Genomic DNA, 22,458 nt, shown 5'->3' on the forward strand with positions numbered 1-22,458 from the left:
ATGGTGGTCCTTTAAGACCGGGACACTGTAGAGACTTGTAATGTAATCGATTACTTCAAAGGATAAGGATGGCTTTATTAATGTTGTGATTTTTGTCAGCAAATTCCAGTAACATAACATTAAATACTGCCAGCCTTATCCTTTAACTTAGTGCTTACTAATAATGTTAAGTTATTTATGTAACAGCCTGTACCATCAGGAGACAAGAGGATGCAGTAATCTCAGTAACTGTTAACTTTGTCACATGACATCATTCATTTCTCGGAGTATTACTGTTATTGTTACTCCTTCAGCTTAATGCGAAAAAACACCTGTTTGGACTGATTTCAACACTGACTGGCATCGTCGGAGTTCAGCTTATTGTTGTTATTTTTGGCTTTTTTTTTTTTTCATTTTATGCTGTATTACATTTCCAGCAATTTTACTATTGTGCTTTCATGACATTGGGAGAGACAGATTAACAAAGAACAGCCAACGTATCCTGATTTTCAGTCACTCATATGGGCCCCCAAACCAAAAAGAATAGCCTTGATGACGTCATCATGAGGTTATTTATTTTTTAAGACTTGACAAAGCTCCTCGAGAGCCACACAAGACATTATACAACTTTTTTCAGAGGCTTACCAGAACTCCTGATGACTGTTAAATGGACATATATGTGTAAAAATTAGCTGGAGTTTCCCTTTACGTTTTATTTAAAATTCTACAACATAGGCCTCTACAGATGTCCGCCATGTTGGAAAATGGCCACCATCATCGGGAAGTGTCGGGGAGTTTGAGGACAGACTTGTTGAATACTTGTGGCTCATTCAAAAGAGGGTAAAACATGAAACATGAAAGTTGGTGGAGATGCAGCGTAGACCAGACGTGATTCTCTCCAGAGCTCAAACGGAGAGTCGCGTCAGCTCTGATCTTTACATTTCTATCTGTAATGTGAAATGGTGCAAACCCCTGATGAAGCCCACGGTCTCATGCGACACGACAGACGGAGCCGTTTCACTGCGAACAGTGTCCAGATCTGTTCTTCTCTCATGGGACACATTTCCAGGAAGCTAACTTACCACTGGTGAATCTCCAGGGTACATGTTGTACAAATTGCAATTTACTAGAATGTTCATAATAGATTATAAGATAATATTAAGGGCGAAGAATATTATATTGTATCTTTATCAAGGGTTACAAATAAAGTTCCCATGGAAAAGATTAAACAGCTGTATTGTGTGCTTCTTGCAAATTGGACACGAATAAAAAAAGTGACTGCAGAAATGATTTTGCTGTGATAAGTTTATTCTTTCTGTAGTATACAGGGATGCAGGCAAATACTGTATTTTTTTTTTTACAATAGTAAAGCAAGTCAGTGGCTAAGCAACATGGAAGCTTCTGTCAGATGTGATTTTCTTTTCTTCATTAGGGGAAATGATCGCTAAATGAATGAGATCAAACAAACAGACAAAAATAAAGGCCAGTAGAAATTCTTTAAACAGACGACAGGAAGTAAAGAATATCAGCTTTGTCATATATTCAAAATGGGCATCGTAGCCTACAGGTAACCACTGAACCCATTTAACAAGTGCAACACTTTATAAGTAACAGGAAAAATAAAACAAGTATTGGTCAAAACAGAACACAAAGTGAAATCCATGTTTACGGAGGACATGATTGTTAATGCAAGAAACTGATTGGCCAATCCACGTAAAGCAACAGTCTGACATTTTGGGAAGTATGCTCATTTACTGTCTTGCTGAGCGTTAGAAGAGAAGAGAGTCCACACCACAGTGACAGAGTCCTTCCTCTAACCTTTAACAAGTGTTTAAAACAGACACAACTGAACCGTCTGAACTCATCTCATTAGTGTAACTACTGTGTGTCTAGGCTGGCTCTGGTACTAGTTTATGCAGTGTTGATATGCAGTATTCACAGTAAAGATCTGAATATATTACATTTTCCTATTCACAAGTGCTTATAATGGACATTTCCACTTCATATGATTGCTTAAAGAAAAGTGATTTAAGAAAGCATGGCTTTTACAAGTGGTTTCTTCACTCTGTATCACATTTTTAAGAGAACTGATTTACTAAGAAATGTCCGTGGTCAAAATGGCAGCACTGGAGTTTTTCTGATAAATCAAAGAGCCCCAATCTGTTAGAAAGGAATGTCAGTATAAATACAGGATAAAATATAAATATATAAAAGACAAAATAAATAACTGTGATGGGCCTGGGAATAGAAAGGGTGAAATTTGTAAGGACAAAAAACTACTTAGTAAAACAAAAAGAGAGATGAAGTTGTGTTTTTTATTAAATTTGACTGAATTTTCAGCTACAGAAAAATAGACTTTTGTCGAAGCTTTCTCTATTCTTTATCCGTCAACAGCTTTAATTGTAATTAATTGTAAAGGGAAACTGGTATAAAAAATTCTTCATGAAAAGCTGTTGAATATAAGGCACAGTTTGTCTGCCGCTACAATCGATAAGACCAAAGTTTTCTCAAAGACATCAGTTTCTCTCCATAATGTCATTCTGTGGATAAATGCGCCAAATAGCATCAAGACACTTGTATAAAAAAGTCCTTCAAAGGAATGACAACCATTTCTACACACATATTCTAAGCTCAAGCAAACTGTGACACATGTGTATTTAGCTAGAGGTGCACAGTGAGATTTTTTTTGTCATATTTACAACAAATGATGAACTGGTTACATAATACACTAGATTTGTGGTTTGTGTCGTCTCCCACACCACTGACAAAATATGCAGACGTCGACGTGTCTCTGTCAGTACAGATAGTTAAGATATTTACAAAATGGCCGTGCTAAGCATCCAATTCACCTTGTAAGTCCTTTGTTTTTTTTTCCAGTAATACAAACATAGACTCAAAATATACAATGATTGTCAAAATGTGTCTTCAAGTCTAGGTGGCGTAACACTGACATTGCATAAAGTGTTGGTATATAGCACTGTAGTCGTGTACTTCATTGTCTAGAACATCCTTCATGTGTCCACATACTTATTTGGCAGTTTGTGCGCGTCGTTGTCCAAAATGGACAAAGATCATGTCAAAAAGCACCTAGTCTTTGGATTCTGGGTATAAGGACAACATGAGAACCTCATTTCAGTGAAGTGGAGAAGATAAGTCAAAATATAATTCTATAGCTCAACCTCTGACTTAGCCATCAATCTATGGATGTAGGCTCGTGGTCTACTTGATGTCACGTCCCACTGTATTATAACAGGAGGAACCTCTGGCACTTGGACTGAAGCTGTTAAGGTATTCAAAAGTCAAAATTCAATAGTTCTTTGGTATGATCATAGCTGATATGAGCAGTCTGTACAGCTACTTGCAAGCTGGTGTCTTGTGTTTGACGGCATATGGCGAGCATGTTGCTAACCGGCACTGTGGTGGCAGTGATGCTTTCACCAGTGCTCCAGGTGAAGGTCCATGGCAGAGTTCAAGTTAATGTCTGTGACATCCAGGAACTCTGTGTTGAAGATGCTGGGTCCACTAGGTGGAGCAACACTAAAGGCTGTGGCCGAGCTGGGTGGCGTCAGGTCCAGCCACTCCATTGTCTCCCACGGCGTCTCGCTGAAAGTCATGCTGACCATCCCCTGCACCTCTGGGACGGCGGACACCTTGGTGCTGATGGGCGACAGAGGGGTGTCCATCAGATCCCTGTTGGTCACAAGTTTGTCCTGCTGGGGATGATGAGGGTGGCGGTGGTGGTTGTGGGGGCTGCCGTACCCTTCGCCGTCTCTGTTGCCTTCATCTTCCTGCCCTCCGTCCTCGGTAGCCATTTTAAGAAGGGCCACCTCTCCTCCCCGGCCTATTGGACTTCCCAGCAGAGTCTCCAGGTGGCTCTCAGTGATGTGATTGGCCGAGTGGTCGTAAGGGAGCTGGGTGGCGGACAGCTGTTCGTAGTGGCGGTGGAACCTCGGGATGAGGAGGCCGGGACACCCTGGGGACACAGTAATGTGAGGCACAACTTTGGTTACAGAGGACCTCTCCCTCTCTTCTCTGGCGTTAGCTGGCATCTCTTGAAGAGAAAGAGGAGAGGAGGGAGGGTCACAGCAGGGACGGGGATCTGATACCACTGTGACTTCAAACCAAGGCACTTGGTGATCTACGTGTAGATTTGAAGCATCTTTAAACCATCTACGCGTGCATGCAGTGCTAGCTACGCTAACATCATTTGTGAATTGTCGCCTTACCTCCACTCTCTATGAGCACATCCAAAAGTTCGTCCATCTGCTGACTTCTGGTCAGTTGCTGGAACAATAATAAGAAAGTGATTCTTTTTATTAACTGAAGACTGTTTTAACAATTCAAATTTTAATTCAGTTACATTATGAAACATATGCAAGCTTTCAGCAGGTTACAAAGACTTGGAGAACAGAGTTTTGGTCACACAAACTTTTCTTGTAGACGAAGCAGTTCTTCAGTTGAGATGGAACTCTTCGCTTTTGTAACTTTTGAGAAAGACTCAAAAAAGAAAGACCTGACACTGTTTACTGATCGTAGCACCCTGAGTGCCTGGCTGTGAAGTTACGTGTGGACTACTGGACGTCATGTTCTGTAAACAAAGCTGTTGTTCTCTACACTTAAATAGAAATGTTTGCTAACATTGTAAAATGAAATGGCCTTACAGTAATGTTAGCTTGTTCCACAAGGGAGGGGATGTTTCAAGTCATCATAATCTTAATCTTACAACATAAAACAACATTAATTTAGGGTTGGGCTAAATGATGCTTCAAGTTAATTTAGAAGAAATGTGTGTTAGTTCTAATTGTAAATGACATTGACTCATAAAGAACATGTATATCATGGCAGTCTTCAGTTCCAATGATTTCTACAGCTCTCATGTTTCTGTGATGAGTGGAACACAAACTACTTTCACAAAAAACATTCATGAAGTTTGGTTCAATAATGAATTTATTATAAGTCTTCTGACAATGTGACCAAATCTGCTGGATCATACAGTAATTCTAATATCTGGTTAAATGTCCCTCAGCCAGTGTCACCTCAGTTAGTTGCTTTTGATCTCCATCCACAAGCTTCTGGTCGTCCTCTGGATGAATTCTTAACCACTCCTCTTGACAGAATCGCTGAAGTTCAACTAAATTTGTTGGTTTCCCGGCACAGACTTGTTTCTTCAGCACAGTCCACATGTTCTCGATGGGGTTCAAGTCAGGACTTTGTGAAGTCCAATCCAAAACCTCTAGCCTGATTGATCCGTTCCTTCACCACTTCTGATGTGTGTTTGGGTCATTGTCCTGTTGGAACAGCCAGCTGCACCCAAGGGCCAATCTTCTGCTGATGATTTTAGGTTTTCCTGAAGAATTTGGAGATAATCCTCCTTCTTCATTATTCCATGTACTTTCTTTAGAGCAGCAGATCCACTGGCAGCAGAACTGCCCCACAGCAGAACACTACCACCAGCACCATGCTTGTTTTGTTTTGTTTCACCTGACCGCAGAGTTTTCCTCCTGAAGGTTTTTTCTCTGTCCATGTGATCAGCAGCAAACTTCAGTGGAACTTTAAAGTGCCGTGTCTGGAGCAAGGGCTTCTTTCCTGCATGGCAGCCTCTCAGCTCATATTGATGTAAAACACACTTGACTGTGGACTCTGTCTAATTCATTGCAGACTTTCTGGTGGTGGTTTTTGGTTGACTCTTGACCATCCTGACCAGTTTTCTCTCAGCAGCAGGTGATAGTTTGTGTTTTCTGATGGTGGCAGTGACACAACTGTGCCATGCACTTTATACTTACAAACTGTTGTTTGTACAGTTGCTCTTGGGACCTGTAACTGCTTTGAAATGTCTTCAAGTGACTTTCCTGACTTGTTCAAATCAATAATGTGCTGTTTCAGATCAATGCTGAGCTCTTTAGACTTTCCCATTGTAGTGTTTGTGGCTGAGTCTAGTGGCTGTATCAAACAAGCCCTATTAACATGGGCCCAGAGAAGTCACCAGCTGTTATCAACCAGAATCACTCAGAAGAAGCTATGAGGTCATGCTACAAAGAACATTTGATTCACAAAACTTTCTATAATCGCCTGAATTGATTGTTCAAGTTAATGTACGTATATTTATGATCCAGCAGATTTGGTCACATTTTCAGAAGACCTATAATAAATTCATTACTGAACCAAACTTCATGAATGTGTTTATGACAAATGTGTTCCATCACAGAAACATGAGAGCTGTAGAAATCACTGGAACTGAAGACTGCCATGATAAACATGTTCTTTATGAGTGGATGTACACTTTTGACTGCAACTGTAGCTACCACTGCCAGATGAGTGAGATTTTTTTTCTTTTCTTTTATTATTTTTGTAATTTGAATAAATTGACATTTTTCAGTGTTAGCTTTTCTATGCTAGCTAGCAAGCTAGCAGGCTTAGTCATTTTCCAAGTGCTGTAGTGTCTAGTTGGCTAGCTCGCTGTCCCTGCAACATCATCAGTGTCACCCACATTAATATTTGACAGTTAAAAAATCCAATTTTAATATATTGGCCAAATGTTTTTTTAAATAAAACACAACATTAACAAACAATTTTTATATATATACATTTATGTATATACATGTTTCTGCCATTGATGTCTTTGAGAAAAGCATACATAGTCTAATGATCATTTGTTGGTAGGGCTTCGGTAGCTGCCTCTCCAACTGAAAAACATCTGCCTTCAAAAAACGTTTGTACAACTCAAACACCCATCTGCTCCAGGGTTAGTAAAGGGTGGAAAGTTAGTGCAGTGAACAAAGCGGATGGATGGATCAAAGGGGTGGAGAACAGGTGATGGAGAGACAAAAAACAGGAGACAGGAGAAGAGCAACGCCGATAGGTAAAATAAAATAAGTCTGGCCAGCCATTCTCCACTGAATTTTAGCATGATTTTGAGTTTACCTGCTTTACTGCATCCTCATAGCATGGGGGCTGTCTTAAGTCAGATGCATCTGAATCTGAGCTACTGAAGGCAGGGGGAGAGACCTGGCACTTTTGGCCAACATGCCGAGGTGAGGGCAATACTGACATCTATATGAGAAATAAGTGAAAAGTGACATTAGCTCACCAATTAGAATGGAGGAGCTTACCAAATGTGTACTGCAGATTTTTAAAAAGCGGAAAAAATGTTTAATCAGGCCCCCGTGTTTGAATAATCTCATGACATTAACCATTTCACTTTGAGGAAAGGGTTGGCGTTGTGTTCTTGTAAAGGAAAAGTCACCAACATGTGAAGGAATATGTGATGAAAACAGATGAACTCTGTTTTTAAGAGCAGAGCCATGACGAGAGCGACAATGAACCTCATAACAACACACAATTATATAGAGTCAGAGACAGAACACAAATGAATAGAGAAGACAACAGTTACGTGAAGGTGAGGTGATTCAGATGAGGTACATGACAACACTGCAGTGCCCTTCATGTTGACATAATGTTTACCTTTGGCTGCATATTCTGGTTTTCAGCCTTGGCTGAGCCGCCGTGGCCACAATCAGTCGAGTTGGGAAAGACTCCCTGAAGGCCTCTTTGGTCAGAAGGGTAGGAACAGTTCACAGCCTGGCCGCCATTCTTCTGCTGCATCTGCCAAGAGTCAAATGTAACCATGTATGTTAGAAGCACAACAGAGATTAGAACCATGGAGGCACCATTCAGAGACACTGTGGTTACAATTGTTTTTAGAACTATAGAAGATTAGGGTGAGAAATCAGAGCATTTTCAGCCATGCTAGTCAGTCCGCCATTTCAGCCGAGCATGAGATATTTCCACACGTGTAAGATGGATTTCATGGTCCCCAGACAATAACCCCGACTGACTTCATAAATCCCCTGACCAAAACAAAATCAATTAAATAAAAAAAAGACATTTTCATCAGCCTCAGCAGCTCCTATTTAAGATTAATTGGCATAATTAATTTAGCATTCATTTTATTTAATTTAGCATGCCAACATGTCAAACTAAGTTGGCAAACATTTGGTAAACCATACCTGCTAATTATCAGAAAACTAACACTGTCATTATTTATCATTATCAAGGCTGATATTCAGTAGTTTTCTGATTATACCATCGTCTACTGACAACATCACAATTTAGGTTATTTCTAACCATGGTAATTTATCACTTGGAATTATTACTTGTCTGACTTCACCACAGAGCATTTAAGAAGTACATCATACCTGCTGCATGTTGCGTGCTCTGTTATTGCCCTGGGGGTGAGGGTGACTGCAGCCGTCTCTTCCCAGTGGGGGTGACAGCAGGTAGGGGTTGTTAGGAGACGAAGGCTGGGGGCTACAAGAAGGCTTTCCAATGGGGGAGTCCTGCGGTGAGCACTGTGGACTGAGGAAGGCAGACATTGTGGAGGGGCTGCCAGAGGACGGGGTCGTGTCCATACATTGCGGCCCACCGGGGCCCCCCATGTTGGGCAGGTTGGTGTTGCAGTGTCCCATATCCTCCATGCAGCTGCCAGGAGAGCTCTTCAGCTGTTTGGGAGAGGACAGAGGGCAGCTGGAGGACAAGGACATGGGCTCCTGCTTGATGGTCACCCCAAAGAAGTGCTGGCCCATCATGGCTGGAGTGTGCTGGTGGTGCATGGAGGGGTGAGATGGGGGCGGGATGGCGTCCTGTGTTGCTCCATAGCAGCGTTTCCTCTTGTGGAGCTGCATCTTCAGCTCTTCAACCTGACAAGCATGTTCAGAAACATAAATATGTCATTCAATTAAGGCTTCTAAAGATGTTTGCAGCTTTAACTTCATATGTTTGTTCTTTCACACCGTGTCTGTATTTTCATATTACATTCAGTGCTGGCTTGAACCTCCACACAGGGTCTATGTCGATGGATATGCTGATGGTTACTCACCTGTCTCTGCTCCTGATGCAGCTTCCACGTCAGCTCTTCTATCACCTTCTGCTTTTCCACCAACATCTTATCTTTTTCAGCTTCCATGCCATCCATACATCCACCCTCCCCGGCCCTCAGTCCTCCCCCGCCCAGACTGCCTCCTCCCAGGCCATCCTCCATGTTGAGTTGGGCCGGAGATGGCTGCAGGGCGAACTGTGTTGGTGAGGACATGGGGACGTCGCTGAAGCTGTCGGGGAGCGAGCCGCTGAGGGACAGCTCGGAGGAGGCTGGAGAGATGGGAGGGGTGGAGGAGGTGCTGGGGTAAGGGTAGTAGCCTCCCTGAGACAGGGCGCTGGAGGAGGACGGGGACTGGTAGGAGGACAGGGACCCTGTTGGTGTGACAGGGAAGGTCACTGTGGTGATGTCAGAGGAGCCAGAGGGCGAGGAGCCGGCGTTAGAGTCCTTGAAAGGTCGGAGTCGCTCGATGAGGGCCGTCTTGGTGCCGGAGACGGGCATGCCGCGAATACGCAGGTGCTGCCTGAGCTCCGATACCTTTAATAGCAAAAATAACAGAGATGTTAAACTGGTAGTTATGTCAGCCCTCCTGTTGTATCTCCTGTACAGTCCATTTTTCTTATCTCACTTTTACTTTGTACAACCTACTTTTAGGTCATCCAGATTAGCTGGCAGGGGCCCAGGTTTGACCGGTGAGATGTTGCTTTGGTTGGGATATGTGTTCTTGACCGGGGAGGAGGAGTTACTGTTGGCTTGGCTGGATGGACCGCTGGAGCTACAAGCTGAGAGCTGCTCATTGGCTCCTCTGCAATGAGACAATTGAAGTGGTTTAATTAGTAAAAGTAGCATTAGTAAAAAACATACATCAACTTGGTACCACCTCTAATGAGACACCCTTCACAACTGGATTATACTTTGTAAATAACGTTTATGTGAAAAGTAAATGATTCTCTAATCGTGCTTTATTCATAAGAACAAGTTCTGAGTTGCCCCACTGGGAGAAATCCTCCTGTGATGAGTCAAAAATGAAGTTTACAAAGCAATATAAAGCTTTACACATGTATATGTATTCTATTTCTACTTTCACATTATAATTTTTAAATTTTTAACATTTCACATATTCGTCATATTTCCCCAACGCTTATAATAATGTGAAGGTTGTGTCCATGTATGTCCAGGGCAAGGATGGTCTGTCACTGTGAGCCTCCTCTCAGACAACACTGAGACAACTGTGTTGTTAAGGCATGCTGAATTACCTGTTAGCAGTGCCTGTTTGCTGTGGTCTAATGAATGTACGGATAATTAACACTGGATTACTTTTACACTGAATAAAACTGAAAAAACATTAAGATTCTCAGGCAAGTTCTGGAGTTTTAAGAATGTCTCTTTAGAATGATTTCTATGCAGATTTATGGACGTTTATTCAGTGGGTCCACAGAGATAATGATGTCCTTGAGACGTGTTAGTCATATTGAATCTATAAGAGTGGGCCTGTGGGTTCAGATTCGTCTGAGTTAGGACTCTCAGAGGGGATAAGTATTATGACGCAAATTGCAGCAATCCAGGGTCTCTGAGTACCTTGAAAGAACTTTTTTCACAGCAGACATTTTGCCATTTGAATATCTTTGCCCACATCTATATATCCAGTATTTCCAGACTGTGCCCAGCTTTTGAGCAACAGCACTACAAACATGCCCCCGCTGGTCTCTCCTTTATAGTATACGTTTATGCTACATTCACAGGCACATTCTGTGGAAACACAAGGTTTAGGAGAAACATTGGTTTCACATCCCAGGAAGATGGGAAACCTCCATGAGATCATGAAAATACCTTCGAAGATGCAAACAGCTTCCGCCTACAGGCTAAAAAGCAGGTACTAAAGGTAACGTAGGTCATGATCACAAGTAGGTCTTTTTAGGCAGCCTTTTTTGCTAGTTACCTAGCCTTTGCTGCTAACTTACTAGGTTTTGCTGATTGCTTATCAGAAAGTGACAGACTCATAACCCTTTATTAATGACTGACTAATACTGTTGTTTCTAACTTTTCAATAAGCCATCAAGCACTACCTATCTTTATAAATAGTAGTAGAGAGTCATTAATAGAAAGTAACAGGTATAACTTTGTAACAAACTAAGCACTACCTAATACTGAACTATGTGACATTAGTAAATCATTTATTGACCATTCATAAATCCATTTGTTCCAACTTACAGGCACTTTGTAATAACAAATAAGACTTCATTTGTTGACTTAAAGGAGCAGTCTGTAGTTTTGGTGAAGAAATGTTAATGAGAAGATGTTCATTGGCTGAAACTCTCTGTTTTCATGACTGAATAAACAAACTGACCTTAAAGGACAACACAATTTATACTGTTTTACTTTGTTTATATGTGGCGGACCCTGCCACCTTTCTAGCTTCAAACAGTGTTCTGGGACCTTATTGTCCTCTGAGAACAGCTTGTTTATTCACTTATGGAAAAAGTTTGTATTATTACCTCATTAATATTGTAAATGTTACAATTCTGAGTTAAAATTTCTTCCCCAAAACTACACAGTGTCCCTTTAAGTGTATAATGTCCTTCTTGACCTTGAGCAGTAGACTAAATATTTAATCATCAGTTCTGTGACTTACTTCTGGGTCTGGGTCTGTGGGTGGGGCTGGTAGCTGAAGGCGGGCTGCCGCTGCTGAGCCTGGACCTGGGCCTGTGTCTGTGGAGTGTGTGTGTGCAGCTGAGACTGCTGCGACTGTGGATGTGTGTGAGCGTGTTTCTGCTGGCTGAGGATCTGCAGCTGCAGGAAGAGCTGCTGCTGCTGGAGGAGTCGGGCGTAGGCCGAGTCCATGGGCGGAGGGGACTTCTCTGCCTTCTGGTCCGGAGGAATGTACTGGTGGTACTTGAGCTTCTTCACCTTTGGCTTCACATCTTTGGGCTTCTTGTGACGGTTCTTGTCTGACGTCTTGGACTGTTCAGAGTACGGAGGGTGAGATAGTGTCAGCATGCAAGCTATTGGTCTTTACAAGGCAATTGCACAAAAAATGAAGTGTAAAGTCGGCTTCATCAGTGAAGGGAAGATGGAGGTACATTCTTTAAATGTTGCTGACCTTGACAATAGCAGGAACAGGTATTGGGGGAGTCGCCTGGCTGTTGTTGGCACCAGACAGGCCTTCATCCTGGCTTTGATCAGGTGGGTCTCGGGCTGCACCTCCCTGTTCACCAATATAAACAACACTGTATGTAGTCTTCTCTGGGTCCATCAGAGGCACTCAGAGAGCCGGCTTCTAAAATGTACACTGAATATCTCTGACTTCTGGGTTGTATGTTGTATATGTTTCACTATTTTTTGCATTCTATAGATTAAACAGTAAATAAAGTAATTGGAAAGCAAGATTTAAGAGTCTTCAGCCATGCTAGTGGCTTTGTGTGGCTCTACTTGGTCACAACAATGCATCAATGTCAAACTGCTAACATGCTAACAGTGGCAATGCTAACATCCCGATATTTAACAATCTGTCCACTTGATTTAACATTTAAACACAATTTATTTTTTTGCACATTTTGATATTTGGCAAATAAACGAGATGACTTAACTGCCACATGATTATTATTATGCTCATTATTTAAGTTAGCTATATATTGTATTTATCTGTTTATATTTCTGTATTCATATGCAATTGGTTAGTCAAGTATTTATAGTTAGAGTAAAGCCCTATATTATGCATTACGTTTATATGCATTTTACATTTCATTTTCATTCTAACCCTGATGAGTTGAACCCACTGACATAAATGGATTAATTAATTTAAAGACACTGAAATAAAGTTTAGCCAGAGGGTTTTTATTTTCATATTTTAAACTCATATTTAAAATATATGTATGCAGCAAATATATTTACTCAACTACTTTACTTAAGTCACATGTACTCCTACTTTACCTGAGTATTTTTACTTCTACTGCACAACATTTCAGAGCAATATATGGTACTTTTTTGACATTCTAAACCTATAACAAGTATAACGACACCCCACAATATATCAAGTGAAGTCTCACTATGCAGCCGCAACATTAAATTAATCACAAGTTAATGGATCGTTAATGATGATCCAGTAGTATGATATATAACAGTGACGTGGGACGTTTTACCTGGACAACATGTATTTTTACTTTTATAGGCCTCATTTTGTTTATAATACTTGTGCAGTTTTACTTCAGTAATATTTTGAATGCAAGACGTTTACTCCCTAAAGAAGTATTTTGGTGGACTGAACAACCAATACTAACATCCATCCATACTCAGAGACAATAATCCTATAATGTAGAACTAAAATCAAACATTTTGCAAATCCAGAATACACGGTTACACTTCATTCATCATTAAGTGTTTAGAAGCTGAGTGTCACTCTCACAAGTTCGTCCATCAAGCTGCCTCGAGCCAAACTTTACTAAACCATTAGGTCACCTTTTATAGTAAAAGTGACCAAAAGTATATCAAATGATTTGGATATTTTTTATACTCAATCAATATTGTTTTACTATTGTTGCTTGAGATTGAATTATTTTAGTCTGAATATATCTGTCTTCCTCACCTGCCTGCGATACTGATTTCTCCTTCAGGATTCTAAAGTTAAACTGAGGAGACGTTGGGGCTGCTGAGGACAGTCCGCTTGTAATCCAAATGTTATAATAACACCCTAACACGCACATGTATTGATGTTTTATTTGCAGAAGTATTCCAAAAAGCTCTAAACAGAAATGTTAAACTGACATGAGACGCTGAGAGCTGGTGATTCAGTTGGAACATTTCAAAGATGGACGTCTAACAGATATAAACAATCCTGTTCTGGCATTAATTCAATCCAGTGACCGTTGCTGATGGCGGCCGTTAAGAATGAGGTCATCGTGAGTGAAAGGTAAGCAGTGAGAAAATACAGGCAGCTGTGGTGGCGTGCAGGAATGTGACACCTGCCTAGTTCAACTCAGTCCAACGGTCAGTGGAAAACAGAGGAGGCTGAGCGTGGTGCTGCAGTTCACTCTGCCACCACAGGAGGGCAGAAGCAGCAAAGCAATGGCATCAACTGCCATAGGAGCAGCACGGTCAGAGGGGAAGGGAGATGGAGCAAAACATAAAGGCATAAAAGAGAGAGAGGTGTTTTTACCTGTCGTGGGCTGGTGAGGGCAGGTGAGGAGGAGGAGGAGGGCGTGCTGCCGACAGCCTCAGATGAAGGGCAGGCCGAGCCCTGCGACTCGTCACTGTGGTGCTGCTCTGGAGACAGGCTCTCACTGCTGCTGTCCTCCTCGAACGCGTAAGAGTCCTCCTGCTTTGGGAACTTACCATGGTTTACTGGAAGAAGAACAAAAAGAGAGATGGGTGGGGGGGTCAGTATGCATCACCTCCACACTGGGAGAAGGAAGATAGAGAACAGAGAAGGTTTTCACATGATAAGTCCAGCTCATTACAACTTAGGCCCTTATTTCTGTTGATTATGATAACATCGTTCAGGAGGTTTGGGAACACAGCGACACTATGAAGAAGTCCGATGGAGAAGAAACACGGGCAGTCAGATGATCAGGCAGGTTCTAAACAAGCCAAGAGTTGATCCATGATTATTTAAACCACTTTACTTGGAGGTAAAAGTGAAAGTGAGCACATCTAGAATGAACTGAGCGCAGACAACTACATCAGGTACTGTAGGTCTGCAAACGCTGACAGATTGGATAATAATTGTTCCGTCTGCCTTCGTTTTCTCTTCTAAATACGTTTGTTTAAAAGCTGTGCTCGTCTGGCTGCTCGTGTTTCTTGCCATGTCTCATTTCTTTTTAGTGATGTCACCACCTTTCAACAGTTTACTTGGTGATTGTTTGAAAATCACCAAAAACAGCTCGTGGGGTAAATCTTATCAGTACCCATTTGGTTGGTGGCCAACATTCAGCCCAGTTGCCATAAAAAAATGTTGGAATTTTACATTTCTGCAAACAAAAGCTACGTACATTTTTCACGTTTCATATCAACATTTCTGCCATTCATGTCATGTGAAGTTCAGATTCCATGTATATGGGCTGACTTTCCTGTTGGGAGGAGGAGGGGATGGTGATGGCTGCTAGGCCAGAAACAACTGTTCAAGACTGTGTTTCAACAACTGTTGATAGTTTTTTAACGAGGCATGTTAGTGGTAACAAAAGGAGACTATGTTTGTGACGACACATCCAGTTAAGCTAAAACAAGATCTTTCCCTAACCCTAACCAAGTGGTTTTGTTCCTAAACCTTACCAGACCATAAACTGACACATAGTTTCATCTGTGGTTTGCATGAATGTACACTGCCCACATTTATTTTGGCGGTCCCAAGTTCAAGGCTTGATTATGAACAGGGTGAAGAAGCAGCTGGTGAAGACAATCAAGACCACCATTTAGTTGGTAACTGCAGCTTTGTTTGTTAATGCTGTAAACACCACTATAGCACATTATAAACTGAGATGACAGGGATCTTATGATAGGTAATGCTAACATTATTATCTGATCTGGATGGCCTGTCTAAAAGAATCAATCAGAATGTTTGTTTCCAATAACTTCCAGGTATAAAAGCCCTGCATCCAGCACTATCTTACACACAATTTATTTCTCTTCTTCCATGACGTTATTTCAAAGTCTACTGTAAAACGTATGTTCGATGCTTTAATATCTAATAATAACAACACATTCACCAACGTTAAATGTTATAGTAATGTCTGAAACTGACAACAGGAAAACAAGTTTGCTGATTTCATCTTCATAATGCAAATCAAGCGCCAGGTGTCTACCCTGAGGTAACTGCTGTTGTTAGCGTGTCACATCACAGTGATTCAGTCTGTTGGAGGTGCCCTCCCTCCTGACATATTTTCTTACTATCAGTTTCATCATCTCACATGATAGAATTCTGTGTTTTATGTTTTTGTCTTTTCACGGATTAGATGTGACTGTGGAGAAATGTGATGTCACGTATTTCTGAGCATCGGAATTTAGCGACATTTGAATCAAATGTGTCGACAGATGTGGCTGCTTAAGTTGCTAGATCACTCTCAATCAAATGACAATAGGTTAATCCATCAAGTTGTAATAAACAGTAATAGTCCTTTTGGCATGAGAGAGGGACAGAGGACATTGTGTTGTTTACGAGCAGACTGCGTGCACATTGCAAACCGCCACATGTTGTACACAACATATGTCTCCTATGTGACCAGAGGTGCTCACACACTGCCTGTCTGTCACCGACACCTAGTACCACACTCAGCCCGGAGGTGTTACGCTGCGTGGGTGAGAGACTGACACTGCCACTTTACATCCACCACGCTCCTGATTGGCCGGGCTGATAGCGAGCACAGCTTTAATTGGAGGAGCTAAGAGTGGCTATCTAACAGAGCTGAAGGGACAGAGGCAGTGTGTGTGTGGAGGTATAAGATTCTCTTTTTGTATCCAAACATGTGACAGGCAGGAACAGACCCTGGTTTCAATCACAGCACCAGGCTCATTCCGTGCAACTCAATGACCTCGCAATACACACAAACACACACACTCAGAGCTTAACACACAGCTTACTGCACAGCATTGTCCTAAATGCCATTTCCTCCCACCTGTTCATGTTTAACTCCTTCACTCACACACTCACACACACACACTGATGGGTCATGTGTGAACGTTCTGGTCTCTCTGCTACATACAGTCCGGTACATGCTGTTTCCATGAGTCTTTAAGTCAATTTGATGTCACCGGGAGATTGAGATGGCAGAATTGCAGGAAATATGCGAGCCGTGTACACTTCCGCTTTCCAAGTGGCTGTCTGCGGCGGGTCACATAGTTTCCAACATTACCGGACAGAGGTTGAAGCAATCGTTGGGAGTGTTGTGTCGGGGATGTAGAGCTTTAAGGTGAGGGGTTAATGCTGCAGGCGAGGGGAACGCAACAGCCTGCTCCTGTCACAGAGCTGTGTAGGTGGCTGTACAGGCCTGTTAACACACAGACAAAGCAGGGAGGAGGAGGGTAGGTACAAACATACACACAGGTACGCCCACACAGACACACCAGGATGCACTCAAACTCAAATACACACCGCCACTTCTAAAGAAAAAGGGTGGAACCAAATACAGCTGCTGTTCATCTCAATAAACGGCGCTCCCCTCCTCCTGCAGAGGTAGTGTAAACCAGCTGACGGCAGCCCGCCGTCTGCTTTACGCAACATGTTTACTGGAAGCTCAAGGGGGCAAACATAAAACCGCTAAAACACCAGAGTCTCAAAAACACTAGTTGCGCTGCCAAGAATGATATAGAGAGAGTCAGTAACATGTTGAGCACTAGAAGACAAACAGTGCTGCTCAGGCCTGATCCTTCACATGGCGCTAAATCAGTGCAGCGTCCAAGCATGCATGTTGTGTATTTCGTTAAATCAAACACTGGACGAGGTGGAGGTCTCAAGAGGACTCCTCAGGACTCACAATATACATTTGTAAATAGAGTCGCCAAAGCACCTCTTCTTCATGAAAACCTGCCTTTTCAGCACCACAATAACAACATCTTTTAGATCCACACTGGGTTTAAGAGATTTTCTGAAATAAGCACAATGTTCTAAAAATATGTAAATAACATTCTCTCAGCAAGAGATACAAATAAATAGATTTTCCTTCCAAGAAATGTGGCTCACATTAAGACAGAACAACAGGAAACAGGTACTGAGGGAGTCCAGGAGAACGTGAAGGTGGGGAGGTCCACACTTACTGATTACTTTTCTTCTGAAATTTCACATGTATCGGTTCCACTTGTCTGATAAGTCACCCTAAGTTAATTAATGGTTAATAAAACATTTCCGAGCTAATGTTGCGTTGTTGTAAAAAGCTAATGCTTGGCTGGTTGTTGTAATGCAGTTATCAATGTAGGTTTCCATTAATAAATGATAAAGAGTGACGTCGCTATGAACGCTTGGCCGTCACAAGCCAGTCATCCTGTGGTAACTTTTCTGACACCTCCTGCTTAAAACCCAAAAAGTCAGAAGGATCATCCAGCACGCAAACTGATAATACTTATGTTTAGTTTGGGAAGCATCTCCACATTGATTATACTCTGTTTAACTTTGGTCTACATAAACAAACGTTGCTTTACTAAGAAAAGAGTCATTTTATTATGGTGCAACAGAGCTCTGCTTAATTTTAAATCTGGATTTAAGAGCTAATCTTAGATTAAATGAATCCTTGTTGGTGCAACCCAGCCTGTGTATATCACTTATAAAGGGTGTCTGAGAACACAGTGGTACCATTGTTTCTATTCAGCCATGGGCTAAATCAACTTAAAGGGTTAACCATTAGTTTTCTAACTTTGTACTTCACTTTGGAAAATCTTCTCATCTAAACTTGAAGTTAAAGATGTTAATACATCCAAACTGTCTTTTCATATTGTAACCTGTGTTGTGTTTAAATATTAAGTAAGAAAGAACATTACAGGTTACAGTTATATTATCAGTGTATCTTCAGTCATTTGCAGGATAAATGTGACGTCACCGTGCTGTTCCAAACCTTTCTGTGGTGGAGGAACATAACATTGATTAAAGATCTACAGTAAACATTCTACTTGCTTGTTTGACAAAATGATGTGACTGTGTTGAAGTCCAGCAGTGCAGTCATTTAAGTACATGCTTGTTTGAGTAGATTGCAATCTCTCACAGTGCTTTGTACTGCTGAGTGTATGACTTGAACAATGGTTTGTTAATACACACACAGTCAGGAGGGAAGCGTGCTCTCCTTTCCATTAAAACAAACTGATGCTACTACCAAACACACACACGTGGAGTCAAGCAGCTTGAGATGCAGCAGGTGTTAAAGGTGAGTTACACTACACGACGGCATCTCTCTGCTGATACCTGTCATTGTGACGGCAGAGTGTAGGGGAATGATATTCTTTTGGACCAGCTCCAGGGGCCCCGGCCTGAGAGCCAGCTTCTCATTCAGGTCCTCGGCGAGCCGCGCTCGCTTTAGCCTCATCTGGGCCTCCAGAGAGGAGCTGTCTGAGGCCGGGTCTGCACAACACACAGCAGCACCACACCGTCAACAACACTGGACACAGCAGGGAAACACTGCGCACACAGGTCTGTACATACTGCAGTTCTGGATAGTAACTCAGTGCATTTACTCAGCATTGAGAACAATTTTACCTCACATGCCAGTAGAGTATTTCCTTTATCTTATGAAGTTAATGTTAATTGCACAGGGGATAGTTATAGAATTATGACACCATCTACATTTAGATTGGTTCCCTTTAAACTGCTTTCACTTTGCTGTTTTGTCTGTTGGCCAAGGAATCTCCCCAGAAACTGGTGACCAGCCCGCCTGGCACCATTCTGCCTCCATTAGAGACTCAATGAGTGATAAACTCACATTCTGTCCTGTGTTGATGGTAATTACTGGTAACTGATGGTAAATACTCGTGTGTGGAAATTGTCTGTTTATGCTTTACTATACAGTATATGATAAACATTAAATGTGATTTGACCATACTAAATATTAGAGATTGGTGTAAATTAAACTATAAAATGAGTTCCACGTCAGCCGGACAGAACAATACAATGCTGCTTCCACATTTACACATCAGTGGTAATATACATGCCATTCTGTGGCTACTTTACCATCATGTATTATGTTACAATGAATAAAAAAAACAAAAAAACACGTAGCCTAACTCTAAAATACAATGTGGTAACATCCGTGTCCCTTGGCTGGTTGCTTGGTTTGTTGGCAGGATTACGTAAAAACTACTAAACTAAAAAACTTGAGTGTCGGCCCAGAATAGACCCCATTAACTTCTGGTGTGAATCCAGATAAAGAGACGGATCCAGGAATTGTTTCTCACTTTCTTTAACATTGAGAGATAGAGAGCACCTGTGAGTGGTGCACACAGAAGCACAGATCGTGATAAAAAAAATAAAAAAATAGACGTATTTAGTTGGTTGGTATCTATGAGTGAATACAATGTGATGCAGATCCTAATCTGGATTAGTGGATTTACATACAGTTTGTTTAATGTTAAATGGGATTATTTAAGTAAAGGGACTGTTGGGCTGTGGTGCAGGTACGTGTGCCATAAAACCACTGTATCATTTTTAACTCGTGGACTGCTGCTGTTAGCCCGATAGCCATGCTAGCTCCTGTAGTTCATTACAACCCTGTCCATCAAGAATGAGTCAGTCTGATCATTCTTTAAAATTATTTTTTTAATGCTCATTAATGGTTTTGATGATAATATAGAATATCTTTTTTTTTCATCTTATTTCATTTTTTCCCATTTCATAATTATCATGTTATTCATCTGTTAAGGCACCCTGCAATGTGTTTTTGATCACTAGAGCGATCTTTTTACATTTGGGTCTCCATTTTGTTTGTATTGTGAACAAGCACAGGTGACGCAATTTCACATTTTAGCTTCACAATGTTCACTTGATTGACAGCCAACGCACCAACACACAATACAACAAAACACCACAAAGGCCAGAGCTGTAGATGTAAACAGTGCAGTATTTAAAATATGCTGCATGAGTAAATACACTGGCAAATGTTTGATGAGGAAGAAACGTGTTCAACATGTTTTTAGGCCTCAAGAATACGCATAATGTGTTTGTGGTGCACAACAGTGAATGCAAATATAACTTTGTTTGTTTACAAGAAAACTCCACAGGGCACCTTTCAGCTGCTGGATTCAGCTGTCATTTACCCAACAAACACTCTGCACATGACTCGCCTCAGCCTTCAATAATCAATATTTCTGTTTTGGATCTGCTCTAATATCTGTTCAGCTGCTCCACTCCGGCTTCAGCCAGACACCTTGAGTACTAGAAAAATAAATGGAGTGGCTGTAATTAAAGGGGCTGCCGCGGGTGAGATTTTCAACCTTCCACAATCTCTTTCTGTTAAATCCAGTATAAATAATCAGGGCCGGAGCTAACCTGGCTTGGCCTACAATCTATCCGCCGCACTCACAGGACTGATTACCAGGCAGCGAGGAGAGAACATCACATCAGTTCGATTATCTGAGAGCAAGAAAGAGCAACAGCACTTATTTGGTCAAATATAATTTTAGTGGGATATCTCTGAGGGCTGAAATAGGACAGAGCGCCAAAATAAAAGGAATGATATTGATCTTTGTGCTGGACTACTGAGGTAGAGTATAACTGTCTGGGGAAAAATGGACCTGAAATGTAATACTTCATAAGAAACTTTGAAAAATAATCCAAACATCCAAATTAATTTAAGATTAATGTGCAATATTAAGCATTTTTAATCTCCAGAAACAGCAAATATTTGGCTTAATCTCTCATTCAAATTAGACTTGGATGGAAAAAATACAATGAGTTGAAAGATGAGATAAAGGAGGATATCATGCATATATATATATATATATATATTTCTTCTTTTCTTTTCTTTCTTTTTTCTCTTTGAAGAAAATTCAATGCATGTTGAACCCCCACCCCCCCAAACAGTTGAGAAGAAGGTTGATTTAAGAATGATTGAGCACAAAATGGATGGGTGACGGATGGATTCAGGAAAGAAATAACTTTATGTGGGTTGAAATTCATGAATAAAAAAAGAACAAAAGAAAGAACGAAAGAAAGAAAGAAAGAAAGAAAGAAAGAAAGAAAGAAAGGAAGACAGAGGAAAGTAAATATTAAAATATTGTAGGAGAGCAGAGACGAAAACGAGGGAAGAAAGAGTATTTGACATGAAGGAGAGATAAAGGCTGTGACATGGCAGTGAGGGAGTGAAGGGCACACAGATGGAGGGCAGTGGGTAAAGCACATGGTCCAGTATGGCAGCCGTGCCCGTCCTTCCTCAGAGGGGAAGTGTGGAGGGATCAGCTGCCGGTCACGTTGGCGAGCCGTCGTCCGTCCACCAGCAGGGTGACATCATCATCTGTTTAAAGCTCAGCTATCCCACCGAGTCCCCACCTCACCTGTCACCCACTGGTCTGATTTAAAACCTGATTTGACATCACAGGGACACGTTAAGCTTTAAGTGTGTTTAAACTGTGGAACCAAAGTGCCTAAAAAAACGTGTTCGCCTGTGGCTCCGCAGGCCCGCATGGGCATAATGTAACATGATCCGGTGAGTCTGAAGCTGGCTTACAGACTTTTAAACACTCTACAGCAGTATTAAAACACACAACGCACTTTAAACCTATTGCAATACATATACCTGCTGACTGTATCTGTCAAATGTAAACACTGCACTAAGAGGTAAGACGTATGGCGCTTTCAGCAGGAATGATTCCTTTTGTTTCCATCCACTGAGGATTAAAGCACCGCTGCTGAGGGAATGACAATGAAGCGTTTTTATGCACGACGCATGCAGGAAAAAGCACAGTAAACCTGCAGCTACAGCCCTGTTATCTTTATGAGGAAATATTAGATTGTATGTGTGTGTGTCTTCAGACCTGTGGCCAGCAGGCAGACAGTGTGCTCCTATGCAGGCCACACGCCAGTCAGGCCTGAGAGGCTGGGGTGGATTCTTGAATAGCCTAATAAACACCAGATGTTCCCTGGGTAATATATACACAGACCCTGTGCCGTGTCCATCTCCCCAGCAGGAATAACACAGCCAGGC

The 22,458-nt window shown here is 41.6% G+C and overlaps 1 protein-coding gene across 5 annotated transcripts in view; it reads right to left on the minus strand.

Moving 5' to 3' along the window:
* Positions 1–344: 344 nt before the first annotated feature.
* The window catches only part of myocd (myocardin), a gene marked incomplete at its 5' end in the record, with an annotated part of 63,750 nt that continues 41,636 nt past the window's right edge, over positions 345–22,458 (minus strand). For 3 of the 5 annotated variants that reach the window (XM_084342617.1, XM_084342621.1, XM_084342619.1), the window contains 10 exons: positions 345–4,030; positions 4,206–4,263; positions 6,901–7,029; positions 7,441–7,581; positions 8,175–8,675; positions 8,855–9,388; positions 9,500–9,656; positions 11,484–11,812; positions 11,952–12,056; positions 14,004–14,188. In XM_084342617.1, coding sequence (XP_084198743.1) covers positions 3,414–4,030; positions 4,206–4,263; positions 6,901–7,029; positions 7,441–7,581; positions 8,175–8,675; positions 8,855–9,388; positions 9,500–9,656; positions 11,484–11,812; positions 11,952–12,056; positions 14,004–14,188 — 2,756 coding nt within the window. In that variant the 3' untranslated portion in view covers positions 345–3,413. Of the gene's footprint in view, positions 4,031–4,205; positions 4,264–6,900; positions 7,030–7,440; positions 7,582–8,174; positions 8,676–8,854; positions 9,389–9,499; positions 9,657–11,483; positions 11,813–11,951; positions 12,057–14,003; positions 14,189–18,728; positions 18,877–22,458 lie in introns of those variants that run through there. The other 2 variants (XM_084342620.1, XM_084342618.1) reach the window with 2 other exon arrangements.

Source organism: Pagrus pagrus, assembly GCF_965226575.1.
Source record: "Pagrus pagrus genome assembly, chromosome: 21".
NCBI classification, from domain to species: Eukaryota; Metazoa; Chordata; class Actinopteri; order Spariformes; family Sparidae; genus Pagrus; species Pagrus pagrus.